Source organism: Sphaerodactylus townsendi, linkage group LG03 (assembly GCF_021028975.2).
Source record: "Sphaerodactylus townsendi isolate TG3544 linkage group LG03, MPM_Stown_v2.3, whole genome shotgun sequence".
Lineage (NCBI taxonomy): Eukaryota > Metazoa > Chordata > Lepidosauria > Squamata > Sphaerodactylidae > Sphaerodactylus > Sphaerodactylus townsendi.
This window is the reverse complement of record NC_059427.1, coordinates 118619031-118633771: the sequence shown is the minus strand read 5'-3', so window position 1 is coordinate 118633771 and position 14741 is coordinate 118619031. Positions and strand designations below refer to the sequence as shown.

General features: G+C 44.1%; 1 protein-coding gene across 5 annotated transcripts in view; it reads right to left on the bottom strand.

Moving 5' to 3' along the window:
* The window catches only part of MXRA7 (matrix remodeling associated 7), a 73688-nt gene that overhangs the window by 26917 nt on the left and 32030 nt on the right, over nucleotides 1-14741 (bottom strand). For all 5 annotated transcript variants that reach the window (XM_048490283.1, XM_048490284.1, XM_048490282.1 and 2 more), the window contains exon 2: nucleotides 12320-12380. In XM_048490283.1, coding sequence (XP_048346240.1) covers nucleotides 12320-12380 — 61 coding nt within the window. The remainder of the gene's footprint in view (nucleotides 1-12319; nucleotides 12381-14741) is intronic.

Genomic DNA, 14741 nt, shown 5'->3' with positions numbered 1-14741 from the left:
CCACACCCTGATGATGTATCAAGTTCCTTGCATTATATTTCTAAACCACAGAACTACAGTTGTGAAGGTAATAATATTAACCACAGTCACTTCTTCTGTAAAATTGCCTTGCCTGGTTGTGCAAATGCAAACATGCATGTCCAAAGGCAAATGTCTCATCTGAAACAACTAAAGACGAAAATGCACACAAGGGCATCTGGAGCATAATACTGGGAATTCTGATGGAACTGGTCAGATTACATATGGGGGTTTTGGTGTGGGGGAAGAGACAAAGAGTCTTTTTTTTAACCAAAACAAAGTTGGAACCCCTCAGTTACCAGCAAATAATTCCTTTTTATTTAGGCCTGTCTTAAGTTCATGGTCCCCTTCCCTTGGTGGATTGTTCCTTAATTGTGATCAATTGTTGTGCTACCATTCAGAAATTTCTGAGGTCCAAAACAATACAAAAATCTTCAAGTAACTGTACCTTGCACACTGTGTATAAACCTACTACCTGGCCTAGATTACCATACAGAGCAGTTAATGCAGGGTACTGGTAGACAAACAATAACATTCTTGTAGAGGAAATCCACTGTCTTCTACCAAACTCTCCCCCTTTTAACCCCAGTTTGTCAGCATTTTCTTAGATTTCCACAAACATTTTACATCAAGGGCTGGAACGGACAGGTACAATAGTTGACATGTAACACTGACAAGCAGTGCCGTGCGAATCCATTTCTTTCCCACATCCCAACTGCCTTTGTACAGCCAATAACCACAACGACCCTAACCACCAAAGTCTTGGCTTTGTAAAGTCTCATTTCCCTTCATGGAAAAACCAATGCTGTTTCCTGGCAGGCACGCATGCCTGATCAACTGGAAATGAACATAAATGTAGCTCATTTAATTATCACACACTAACAGAGATCTTGAAAAGGAGCTATAATAGGTCACTGATCTTGGAGTTCCTCAATAAATGCTAAGAAGACTGATTCAAACAGCCATTCATATACATCAGTAGTTATCCCAGCAATTTATATAGTGAAAGAAAATCAGATCTCGCGATCCATTAAGGATAGGAAAATAAGAAGAAAGTATTTGTTCTGCGTTCGGGTCAGGTTCACCACCACAAGTAGAAAATTCCAAATAACTGGATTTTGTTTAATTTGCTTTCAAAAGAATGTTCAAGGAAGCTGTTGCTATTCATTTCCTTTTAAGAAAAGAGAGCACTAGACACATAAGCAGAGGCGTAGCTGGGCCAAACTGCGCCCGGTGCGCAGAGTGTTCCCCCCCCCCAACAGCACACACACACCCCAACCCCCCTTCCCACACTTACCTACATAGTAGTGGTGTAGTGGCTAAGAGCAGTGACTAAGAGCAGGTGCACTCTGATCTGGAGGAACCGGGTTTGATTCCCTGCTCTGCCGCTTGAACTGTGGAGGCTTATCTGGGGAATTCAAATTAGCCTGTGCACTCCAACACACGCCAGCTGGGTGACCTTGGGCTAGTCACAGCTTCTCAGAACTCTCTCAGCCCCACCCACCTCACAGGGTGTTTGTTGTGAGGGGGGAAGGGCAAGGAGATTGTAAGCCCCTTTGAGTCTCCTACAGGAGAGAAAGGGGGATATAAATCCAAACTCCTCCTCCTCCTCCTCTTCCTCTTCTTCTTCTTGTAAGCCCCAAGGTCTCCTGGGAACTGTAGTTCCTCAAGCAGTTTTTCCCCTGAACTGTAACTAGGCTGCTTTTTTCAGCCTCAAGAAGTACTACAAAAAGAAAAGGAACGTAGGTAAGTGTGGGAAGGGGGTTGGTGTGTGTGTGTGTGCTGCGGGGGTGGGGGGGCACCACAGGGGTGGGGGGGAAGGGAGAGGGGCCAGGGGGTGATTTTGCGCGCCCCCAGGCGTGCGCCCGGTGCACAACGCACCCCTATCCCATACCCTTGGCCCTCCGCCACTGCACATAAGGTATCTCTGAAGTAAGAATGTACTAGGTGCCCTGCTGGATCAGACCACTAGCCCAGCTAGTTCAATATCCTGTTTCACATACTAACTAGTTTCCCTGTAGGTAGGTGGGTCGCTGTGGGCGGAGATAAGATGCCTGGGGGGAGGTGGGTGGCTGTGGGAGTAGGTAAGGTGTCCAGGGCAACTGCTTGCAAATGACAGGCAACCATCTAATTCATTCTACTGCTTGATGATACTCAGCTTGTTGGCAGGTGGAAGCAGGCTGGAGGAAAGAAAGGGAGTGATTGGGGGGGTTCACCTCAGACAGTAGGGTCTAAGCTGTTTTATGCAGGGGAATTGCTGGCTTTGGACTTAATCGAAAAAGCTTATCCTATAATCCTACAACAATCCTACCTGAAGGGCCAACAGCCAAGGCATAAAAGGCAAGGCATTCCCCCTGATGCTGCCTCCTAGCACTGGTATTCAGAGATTTGCTGACTTGGACTTTGGAGGTTCCCTTTAAGAACATAAGAACAAGCCTGCTGGATCAGACCAGAGTCCATCTAGTCCAACTCTCTGCTACTCGCAGTGGCCCACCAGGTGCCTTTGGGAGCTCACATGCAGGATGTGAAAGCAATGGCCTTCTGCGGCTGTTGCTCCTGAGCACCTGGTCTGCTAAGGCATTTGCAATCTCAGATCAAGGAGGATCAAGATTGGTAGCCATAGATCGACGTCTCCTCCATAAATCTGTCCAAGCCCTTTTTAAAGCTATGCAGGTTAGTGGCCATCACCACCTCCTGTGGCAGCATATTCCAAACACCAATCACATGTTGCGTGAAGAAGTGTTTCCTTTTATTAGTCCTAATTCTTCCCCCCCCATCATTTTCAATGTATGCCCCCTGGTTCTAGTATTGTGAGAAAGAGAGAAAAATTTCTCTCTGTCAACATTTTCTACCTCATGCATAATTTTATAGACTTCCCAATCCCATATCCCCCTCAGACGTCTCCTCTCCAAACTAAAGAGTCCCAAACGCTGCAGCCTTCTCTCTTCACTTAAGGAAGGTTGCTCCAATCCTCTCAATTATCCTCGCTTGCCCCTTCTCTGCACTTCTTTTTTCTATCTCTTCAATATCCTTTTTTTGAGATGTGGCGACCAAAACTGAACACCTGGTACTCCAAGATGCGGTCACACCACTGCTTTATATAATCTTTTGCAGTTTTATTATCAATCTCCTTTCCCTAATTCCCTCCCCAGCATAGAGTTTCCTTTTTTTCACAGCGCTGCCATGCATTGAGTTGACTTGTTCCCATCGGAACTATCAACTAAAGACGCCAAAAAAAATCCCTTCCACCTGGTCTGTGACTGATAGCATTGACTCCTGTAGCGTGTATGTGAAGTTTGGATTTTTTGCCCCTATGTGCATCACTTTACATTTTGCTAAATTGAACTGCATTTGCCATTTCTTAGCCCACTCACCTAATTTATCAAGGTCCACTTGGAGCTCTTCGCAATCCTTTGTGTTTCTCACCACCCTATATAATTTGGTATCATCCGCAAACTTGGTCACCAAGCTACCTATAATCCCTACTTCCAGGTCATTTATGAATAGGTTAATCACCATGGACCCATCCTCCATTGCTACAGTGGTCATCACTTTATCCAATGGTGGTAAATTCCACAATTTATTTATTTAAAATATTGCCATGCTGCCTTTCTACCTAAATAGGGTCTCCCAGGTGGCAAACATCATTCCATTAAAACATTTAAGCATTAAAACCATATTTTTTAAAAAGGATAAATAAAATAATTCAATTAAAACACATAAACGAAGATAACATCAAAACCTTGGAGGAGTACCAAAAAGAGTTATTGGTGGGTGTTATTAACTCATTAAAGAAATATTTCATTTTTTCTGTCCTGAATCTATTGCCTGTCAACTTCTTTAGGGGTCCCTGTGTTCTAGTATTATAAGAGCATCCAAACTGACAGAGCACAGGATCAAATTTATCTGACAGCACGGAACCACGGCCAAAAAAGAAAAAAAATTCTAGCAGAATATCTTTGTGCTTTAGAATTCCTCAAATGCCAAGGGGCTTTTAGGGCTGCGAGGTCCTGGTCAAGGTGGGGAATTCCCCACCCTGGGCTCTTATTACCTACTGTCCTTCAGAGCAGTGGTGGAAAAAATGTTTAAAAATGGCCATTCAGTCAATGGTATGGTGTCACTTCCAGGTAACATAATGGCAGCAACACATCATCAATTCTGGGTATTCAATGGAGGTAATGTTGAGCCATCCATTTGGTGCCATTGAACAAAACAATTCCTCTGCCACAGGGAGACCCAGAGGTCTGTCACTGAGATGGGACACTTAGTCTCTCTACATGTCTGGCAAAGTAGAACCCCATACCCCTTTCACCCACATTTTATTTGATGGCACTTCAGTGTCTTCAAAAGGAGATGCGGCATTGTTTTCAGCACTAGGACCAAAAAAGTTGCCCTACCTCTGCTTTATGGAATATATCTCTACAGTGCACAACCAGTTGAAATTACCAACCACTCCTAAATGTGAAAATCAAAACCATTGGTCTACATGCCCCATCAGTGCTAGAGAGTGAAGAAAAGATTTACACATGTTCAAGCTACCTGTAGCAAAGTTCAGGAAATATATTTCAAGATGTGGGTATGATTTCCCATAGCTCTTGCTGCAAAGTATGTCAGAAAAGTCAAATAACACACTTTATACAAAGCATTTGGAAATATAATGTAAAGTTATCTGGATTTACTTGCCTAACCCCACCTTCCTTAATAAAAGTTTGCAGGGTGCTTGGTGTTACAAGGTTCGTTTCTTCTTTGCTGTGACTCTTTTAGGTTAAATTCTTTTCTACATTATGTTCCTTAAAAGCCAATCCTATGCATATTTAGGCTTATTATGCATGGAACGCTTACCTTGGGGCCCTTTACTTAGCAGTGGGCTTGTAATGGGATCTCCTTGTGTTTCTCTGTTTACACACAAGGAGGCAGTCACTCCTTGCTGTGCAGTTTGTGTGCTGAACTCTCCCTGGCCTGCTTTTCCTGGTTATCTTAACTCCGTCCACCAACTCCCTCTTAAGGCACAGATCTCATCACACCCAGTAGTTTCAAGACTGCTGGCTTTGCTAAAGCCCTTTTAAATCACAGTTATATTGATATTGCTGTTCTTGCAGTTATACTGATATTGTGACCTCTTTCCAGAAATAATCCCCCTCCCCAAATGAAAGAGGCAAAGCAATTCCCTGGACCATACTTTGCTGAAGAAGGGAGCCAGGTTGTAGATATTTTCTCCCCCTCCCCTCCCCTCCCCTCCCCTCCCCTCCACACACTTCTTGCTACTGCTGCTGCTGCTGGAGGAAACACAGCCTTGTTATTTTGATATTCCTGTATTATATCTATCACTGTTTTGACAAATCTAACATGGCAAAAATGCTTGGAAATAAACTTCTGAAAAGCCCTCCTGATCATCGGGGAGGGTGGAAGTAGAGCAGGGGAAGTGGGTGGATGTGGGCAGAGGGAAGATGTCTGGGGCAAAGCTGTGCTCACTGGCAAATTTGCCCCACTTTCACTGTGAAGAAAATTAAAATCACACTAGAAGTGGAGTTGCTTGTCCAAGAGAGAATGGAAAGTGAAAGCAGGGCTCAAGGAAATATGTCCATACAAGAAATCTTGCTGTAAGGGACATTCTCATCCAAAGGGGATCAACAGAGGTAGAGCGGCTCTTGGAACTTTAGACCACTTGACAAAATGGGGATTGTGCAACAATATAGGATGGGGGTACATAGGTGAGAAACAGACATAAATGTTTATGACACTGCACTGCATATTCAGCCAGGCACACTGAGAGGGATTGGCCTGAAGCCCAAAGCTGATCAAAGGGCCTCTGGTGCGGAAAGTTGGCACAAGCTCCTGCTGAACGTCAAGTTCTTGTTGGGAAAAAAGCCACTCCCCTCCCTGACACAAACTGTAATAAAAGGTTTGACTGTCCACTGTAGAAGTAAGGACATGCTGGCACAGACATCCATTTACACTGAGCAGAAGCTTAGAATCTGGGGTGCTGCAGGCACACAAAATGCTTGGGAACACAACACATTAGGAAAGTGCTGCTTTTGCCAGCTAACAATGCAAGGTCATGTGGTTCTGCTAGAGGCCTTCACTCCTTGGCCTTACCTAGCCCCTTAATAGGCCCGAATTATTATTGAGCACTTCCCTTCAAGGCATGGAGGGGAGAGAATAGCAGCTTGTACTTATGCAATGCCAGCATCTTGTACATGCAAAAGATTTTATATCTGTTCAGGGGACTGAAGCCTCACAGAGCCTCTGCCCTTGCTGCCAGGGCACCTAAGGAAACAGTTCTCCCATCTTAGGGAGGTCCTAACCTTTCCCTTGAATACAGTGGTCTGCTAATCAAAGTGAGATCAGTGCTACAGACTGCTTCTGATGTTCCTTCCCAGTCAGCAGTCTGTCTTTGTAAGCATACATGCAGCACACCTAGATTACAATGACCTTCAGTTTAAGCAAATAAAGGACTGACTAACCCAAACCATAGGACAACCAGATGCAATGGAAGGCAGAATTCTGGTACTCTTTTAACTGCTATGCAAGAAAGGAAGTTCACCTTTTTTCAAACCTGCAATATAGCTACTGCAAAACTCCCTCATCTAAACAACTATTAAGAAGCCTGGTGATCTTTTGCTTCTTGCCACCACATCACCAAGCCTGAGGTAGAGCTACCAGGGTGTGTGTGCGTTGAACCAGGTGCGCACGGAAGGGCCAGAAAATCGTCCCTGCCCCCCCTCCTGTGGCCCCCCCACTTACCTTAGTGAAACAGTGCAGGCTGGAGAAGCAGCCTGTTCCCTTCAGGCTGAAAACGGACTGGTGGGAACTATACTTCCCAGGAGATGTTGTGAGCCCCAGGGTCTCATGGGAAGTGTAGTTCCCACCAGGCCATTTTCAGCCTGAAGGGAGCAGGCTGCTTTTCCAGACTGAACTAAGGTAAGGGGCGGGGGGTGAGAAGTCAGGGCGCCGCGGAGGTGGGGCAGAAAACACAGAGTGCGCACTGGGCACACTCTGGCCCAGCTATGCCTCTGTACTAAGCTGGGCCTTATCAAGGAAGAATAGCTCTGCCATCTCCCGTGAGAACTCTGCTTCATTGCCAATCATGCTGTACTAAAAATGTTCACCCTCCCCACAGTGGGTGCCACCCACACAGTCTGTCTCAGCTATATAATCTATTTTTCTAGGTGTAGCCAGAGTTACTATCCATTCCGAATAGATGGCTATCATTTTATTTCCTTGTAAAAAAAAGTAATAGGAGTTGAACTTTGAGAGAATGGCTCCAATGAGTCTGCACACAGGAGCGCATGCAGCTAAATCAAGTTATTCTTGTGTTATATCAGCTGCAAGCTCTTCCAGTCAGCCAACCATCAACAGAAAGTCAGCAGCCTGGAGTTTGACTGAGATTTCTGATCACTGGCTTGCAGGCCTAGACCTAAAGGAAGAATATCAAGAATGAAGAAACAGTAGGAAAGAGCTGAAGTTAAGTGTTAAGTGAAGAAAGATGTTCTGCAAGTCCTTAAGAACTTGTTTTGGACTTTCTCTCTTTCATTTTACAGGGCATCACTCGCTAAGCTTCGATGCTGTTTCAGCTACTCTTTCTGGAAGGTGCTGAAGGAACTGTCATTAGAAAGGTTGCTATAAATACAGCACTTACCTCATAGTCAGTGGTGGGATTCAACAGGTTCGCACCACTTCGGCAGAACAGGTTGTTAAAATGGTGCTTGTAAGCAACCAGTTGTTAAATTATTTGAATCCCATCACTGCCCATAGTTATATATGTGGTTGCAAGTTATGACATTTCTCTGTGATACTAAAAAAGATAATGATTAAAAGTTTGTTCCTTTGGAGCAGCTTCACAGTTGATTGGCTTCTATGCATGCCACAAAGGTAAAGAATGCTGACATGAACCACCCTTATTTCTCCATCTGGAAGAATTCAGGAGTGGAGGGATTTGTGTAACCAGGGTTCTTCTGGTTTACCTAGAGGTTTGTCTTCAGTGTCTCTGGTGTCTTTGATATCTGCCTTGCAACTTTCAAGGTTCAAGAACTGGATTTTCCCCTCTATTCTGCACCCTCCTCCTCCTCACTGCATCAGGAAACTCTGAAGCAAGTGTTTCTAGGGAGCATTCCTTGTAAGTGTTCAGCAAGGTGCAACTTCTGTAGGGAAAGTTCTGTGCTACACTCGGACCACTATAAACAGTGTTCTCCAGGCATCTTTTTAGGATTGCCACCTTGACCCTGCTCCTGTGCTTTTAACAGCAGCCCTGTACACAGGAATAAGCCAGATAAAACTCCCTGGCATGCAGATAAAATGTGTGTGCTTAATTTCTGATGTGAATATGCAGTTAAAGGCAGAGGATTAGGAGCAATAAAGAAAGTTGGTAACTCCTAGGCCCCTTCCGCACACGCAAAATAATGCGTTTTCAAACCACTTTCACAACTGTTTGCAAGTGGATTTTGCTATTCTGCACAGCTTCAAAGAGCACTGAAAGCCGTTTGAAAGTGCATTATTCTGCATGTGCGGAATGAGCCTTTTGTGTTACGAGCTTCAGCAAATTTTACTTACAGCATTCTTCATTTTTCTTCTTCCTTCTCTAAAAAAACTCAGGAATAATGCTCATCATACCCTGTGGCCATGATGTGCAAGAATTAGAGATGACCTATCAGTGTTATAATCTTCCTGAGCCAATAGGATTGTGGTTGTGCATGGGGGCCTCAAGGGGACGGCACAAAAGTGGGACAAGGAGAGTGCATCTTCTGTTCCCCCTCCTGCACGATACAGGCACAGCGGGGGCACCGCAAGGAATGGACACTGATGCATTAATCAGCAAGGAGAGAAGAAGACCAGCCCAGAAATGTTCAGACAGCAGAGCAGCCAGTTTGCCTTAGGCTGGGGAATCCTGGGAATAAAATCCCTGCTCTATTGTAAAGCCCACTCCCTGGTCTTGGACAGGTCTCTGTCTCTCAGCCTACCTTGCGTCAAAGGATTGGGCTTAGGATAAAATGTATTAGCCCCCATGTATATCCTCCTAAGCTCCTTAGCAGAAGAGTGGGATATTAATGTGTGCTAAGTAAGCACATAAATCTTCTTCCAATTAATGCAACTACAAGAAAAACTGCCAACAGCTGTTTGACAGCTCGTTTGTAAGCCAACATCAGTGATCCACCCCTCCCCTCCAAAGCGGTTTTATAAAGATATCTAAAGTAGACCTCCCAAACTGACTCCTCAGTTACAGCGGGACAAGATATTAGGCCTAGGGCTGCCAAATTGACCTGGGGATGGGAGGAAACTCCAGTCCGCTCTGTGCAAAGTTGTTCATGGCCTGGAGGTGACTGTAATTGTCAAATGACCGGTAAAGGTATTGTCGAAGGCTTTCACGGCCGGATTCAACTGGTTGTGGTGGGTTTTCTGGGCTGTGTGGCCGTGGTCTGGTTGATCTTGTTCCTATCTACTGGTGAAGGCCCAGCTATAGAGACAAATTAAAAAGCTGGCAATCCTTGTCGGGATACATGGTATCAAGTTATCAGAGCTGGATCATTGCATAAACTATAGGATTTGCAAAAACTGGCCGGAATGGTCTTAAGCATATACACGTTTTCTATGTCACCATCTGTTTTTGGTGGATGAAGATCTTGTTATACCCTCTTGAGTCAGTCATTTTTTAATCAACTGATTGACTAATCACTTAAACACAATGCCAGATAAATTACTCCACAGATCCTTTCCACTGTTGGCAAGTATTTGAGTTGACTTTGAAAGTTGTGAAAAAGCAAAAGATGGTGGTGGTGGAAGTTGAAAAAAAACTTCTCAGCTGAATGTTGAGGAATATCACTGAGATAGGAAGATGGGCTTCAAGAACGGCCTCGGTTGTTAAAGATTTTTATTGTGGAACCAGAACCGGCAATTTATTTTACACCAGGGTTGGCAGGCATGGCCTGGCAACTAGCAGGAGCGAGAGAAGGAGGGCAACCACCAAGAGCAATTATGGCCAGGGCCTAGTATGCCAATGTTATGCCAGCATGCCCATGTCACATCTGATTTAAACTAGAAGTGTCACAGGGGGATGTTTTAGCATATCACAGAGACTCCAGTTCTGCCACAGAGTTTATACAGAATGCTGGAGTGTCCTGTTTAAATCTGTGCCTCTGCTGTGATTCTCTTGTTTGAAGTTGGTTTCAATGGGCTTGTTGGTTTCGTTTGTATGTGGAACCTTTTGGCCAATGGCTGCTCTTACGTATTTAGCTGTTAGGTTTTTAATTTTCTTCCCCCGCGTAGGAAAAAAGAGAGAGAAGCAGGATGGCTGAGGGCACTTTGTTCAGGGCCTACAGAATTGAACCATTTTGTACAGCTTGCTTGAAATGTGTGTGTGAGTGGGGGGGGGGGGTGACAGGTATTTACGGGTCAGACAGCTCTACCTCTCCGGCAATTTTCACTTTGTTTGGCTGAAAAACAGCCACTGCAGCACCCCTGAAGACTGCCCTCCATAGGGAATAATGCAGCTGAAAAATTCTAGAATCCCAGGGAAAAAACATTGAACTCGAATCCCAGGACAATATCAGGGACCTTGAACACCCCTGAATATCAGCAGTTAGACCCCTCCTAAAATCCAAATTTTAAAAATGCTTTTTTTGAAGGTCACATCCACAGACTTCAACATTTACTCAAACTATGAGGACTAGAACTTAATTTTAACCAAAATTAAAACTGAGATTCTAATGAGATGCCAAGAGGGGGTCATTTTGAATACAGCTTTGTTTGTTAGCTGCACCTTTTTTGTTAGCTTTTAATAAAAGCCCACCAAAAATGCTTCAAGCAGTAACCAAATGTTCAAACCTTTTGTAAAGCAGAACTAGAATCAGTTAGGAGATGAATGAAATGTAGCCGTGCAGAAATGAAATTGCCGAAATATCTGCTTTTCAGTTTCACTGGGATCACAAAAAGGGAAATAGGATGACAGCAAGAATCTTGTAAGAGCATCCCTAGCCTGGTTCTTGCATACAGCCTTATAGAATTAAGGGCAGTGCTGGTTTGGCTGCGGCATTAATGTGATATCCATCCACTTGGTCATTAACTTACAGGCTTGGCAAGCACCCAGTTTCCCATCCTTCATACAATTTAATTTGACAGCCCCCTAACTTATCCTAAGGATCTCTCTCCCCACCCCTATCACACTGGCCTTCTGACATAGACTGCATGGAGGACTGCCAGGTTTTGCCGAAAAATATAATTCCAGCAGCGGTCTTCCCTTTTGTTCTTCTCCTGCTTTGCATTGCAACTGAAAGAATTAACAGCTCAATAATCAGGAGGAGGAAGCAACTTGCTTTGAGTCTCAGCTGCTTGGGGGCAGGCAGCTAATCCTCTGCCTTCCCCTGAGAGGGATGTGGCAGTGCCGTGCCCTGGCCTGCTTCACCAGAAGCCATATTTATAGAAAGTGACAGCTTTGCTCTAGTCCTCCTGTGGAACCTGGGATTCAACTCAGGCTCTCCAGCTTATACACAGCATACATGGCTCTGATGGACACAGTGAAGAATGCTCGGCCTGCCACATTCTTCTCTGTCTGCCTTTCGGCTTCTCTGTTAGGAAGAAAGAAATGAAAAGCGACTCTTGTCTTTACTAGGTCGGGAGACAGGCCTGAGCGTAAAATAGATCAAGTTTTGATCTTAAACTCTAGATTTCTTTCTCACTCCCTTCAGTTGCATCATAAGCCCAGAGGAGGAAGGGCAAAACGGAAATCCCCCTTAAGTGTTCTTACAACATTCCTAATTCCTTGGTAAGGTGTCTGGTGTTCTTTTAATGAGGTAGCAACACAGCAGAGGTTTGCCACTGAGCAACTCATCCACAGTGCTTTGCACTACCCTCTTGTACATTATGAAAAAAGACGGGGTAAGCTTCAGATTTGGGGAGGGCTGTCAACTTTCTCAAAATTGCTTTGTTGGTCAAAAGCAGAAAGCCACTAGACAAAGGCCTGCTTAGATACACGGTGGAAGTTCATCTCAATAAGATTTCAGAAGTCAGTGGAATTAAAGCTACTGGCCTCTTTCATTAAATGTAGTTGGTTCGTGTTTAAGAGGACGTGGTATATATCACTTTACACTTCCTTATACTAAATGTCATGAAACCTCTTTTTAAAAACTTCTTGTGCTTTCATTACATTTCAAGTTTTGAACTAAGGCTCCTGCATTTCCTGCACTAGAAAGCAATGTACATTTGATTCTAAAATGGCTCTTTACATTAACTGCATTCATGACAAATATTCCTTGCATCACTTCCATTGCTCAGATTTCCGCCACCAATCACAATGAAGCCCAGAACTTACCATTTTCAGACTCGGGTTCCCTCACCACCAGCTTCTCAGTTTCTGACTCTTGGTCTTCCTCCTGCAACAGGAGAATTAAAACAGGCTTGTTTTAAAGGTACTGACTACAAGGCCTCCTTACAAAACAAACTGAACCACCACATATCACAAGGTATAACGGCTCAGCCGCAAAATTCTCCTGAGATCCCACAGAAAAGCAATCAACATAAAAAACAATTCATTTTTATTTCCCTCCACACCACAGAAGCAAGGCAATGCAAACTGATGTGCCCAACAACCCACAGATCCACACCAGAACAAATCCCAAAGGGCACACCTACTATTTCTTAAAGCCAGGAGAGGGGATATAATGGAGGTTTTCTCACATGACACTAAATATGTATATGAGGGGAGCTTCTTTCTCTCGTTTATAAAGCAAAGGTCAAACCTTCCTTGCCTAGCAAGTACATCCAGGCTTTAAATGGCTCCCTTCTGCTTTATGTTAAAATATCCACCTTGGCACAAAAGTATCATTCAAGAAGTGATTACTGGACAACTTCTCACTATGTCAAAATAATGCAGCACAAGTTGTGAAGGCTTCAACTGTAGAAATTGCTTTTCTGTCCTGAATAATAAACTTCCAATCCACTTTAGCAATTGGGTGCTGTGTGGTTTCCGGGCTGTATGGCCGTGTTCTAGCAGCATTCTCTCCTGACGTTTCTCCTGCATCTGTGGCTGGCATCTTCAGAGGATGCCAGCCACATGGGTTGTTGGGCACATGATCCTCTGAAGATGCCAGCCACAGATGCAGGCGAAACGTCAGGAGAGAATGCTGCTAGAACATGGCCATACAGCCCGGAAACCACACAGCACCCCAGTGATTCCGGCCGTGAAAGCCTTTGACACTTTAGCAATTGTTTGCAAGTGAATTTCGCTGTTTCATACAGTAAAATTCCGTTCCAAAATGCATTGAAAGTGGATTGAAAGTACATTATTCAATGTGTGTGAAAGCGACAACTTGCTCTGGACTTTTTCTGGGTTCATCTCCTACGTATTTTATAGAAGAAAACAGTGGTCTTACACATGGATGCATGCATCTCTAGGTAAATGGTTTGTGTGAGCATAAGATTGTGTTTCCTTTTAAAAGAATCCTTCTTAATGCTACCCTTTCCTTGTTTTCTCCATGTCTTTTATTCAAACACACACAAAGATCTGAAGCAACAATATGGATTAAGTATAAGCATCTTCCCTCATCAGTGAGACGCCACATAACAAGTTCAGAGCTGAGAACAGAGGTTCCAGGCAGACCTGAGTTTGAGCGTTTCTCTTTTGAAAAATTCTGCGTGGCCTCCATTGTTTCAAGAACACAATGTAATATTAACATTCTTTTTAAAGATTATAGCTTATGGATTGGCACTTTTGTACCAGCACAAATCATCATGGTGTTTTCTACCTGATTCTTGAATGTGGTTTCTTTTACCAGATATCCTTCACACTATAGTTCATGCATATTTTGTACTTGGGCATCTGTACCTCAGTATTAGATGTCACATGCAAAACTGCCTGTCATATCATAGGAAATGCCATGACTCAGATGTTTCTAATTTAGAGATACTGAGGTAGGGGCCACGGACTTGATGTGCAAACAGGAAGTCCCAACAACTTCCTTTGTGGAAGAATCTCAGCAATAGAGATGGGGACCAACCTTTGCCTGAAACCTAAGACAGCCACAATGAGGCTGATTCCACAGTGTGATGATTGTCCATGTTCTTTCCATTGGTGATGTAAATGCAGAGGCGTTGGTAGTGGCAGTGGAGCATCCACACAACAGTTTTCTTTGCATGTTCCTGCCTCAATCTCCTGCGGCCACCACTTCTTTCACTTGCACCACAGGAAGGCTTTTCCAAGCTTTATATTAAATCAGTCACTGCTAATTTGTCAATTAGTGATCTAGTGGTCTGAAGGTGATGGAAGCTGTGGCAGGCAGGCAAGGAACATGGAACTGATGTGGTCAGGAGCTGCAAAAACTCAACAGTTTCTCTTCCATACAGCACGCAAAGTCACTTGGATGTGATTGTTCCTAAAAAATTTTTTAAAAAAACCTGCACCAAACCAGATTTTGGAAAGATTGCAGCAAAAGTGGGGGACAAGAAAACTGGAAACACAAAGGTTGCTGTGCTGCACCACAGCAGAAGGTGCTGTGCTGCACCACAGCAAGGAAACTAAGCAAAACCTCGACGTGGAAGTGGCCTGAGAGTAGACAATTCTAGGCTAGGTTCTGTAACAGTCTGATTCAGTCTCATACAGCCTCCTGAGGGAACAGACAAAGCTGAATACTATACAGATCATTGAGGATCTGAGAGTTCAGCGTCCAAGAGGAACTCTTCCCAAACCTGTTTTCAACTGCAAAAACATTCTAATTTGACTAGTAGGGTAAGAACTG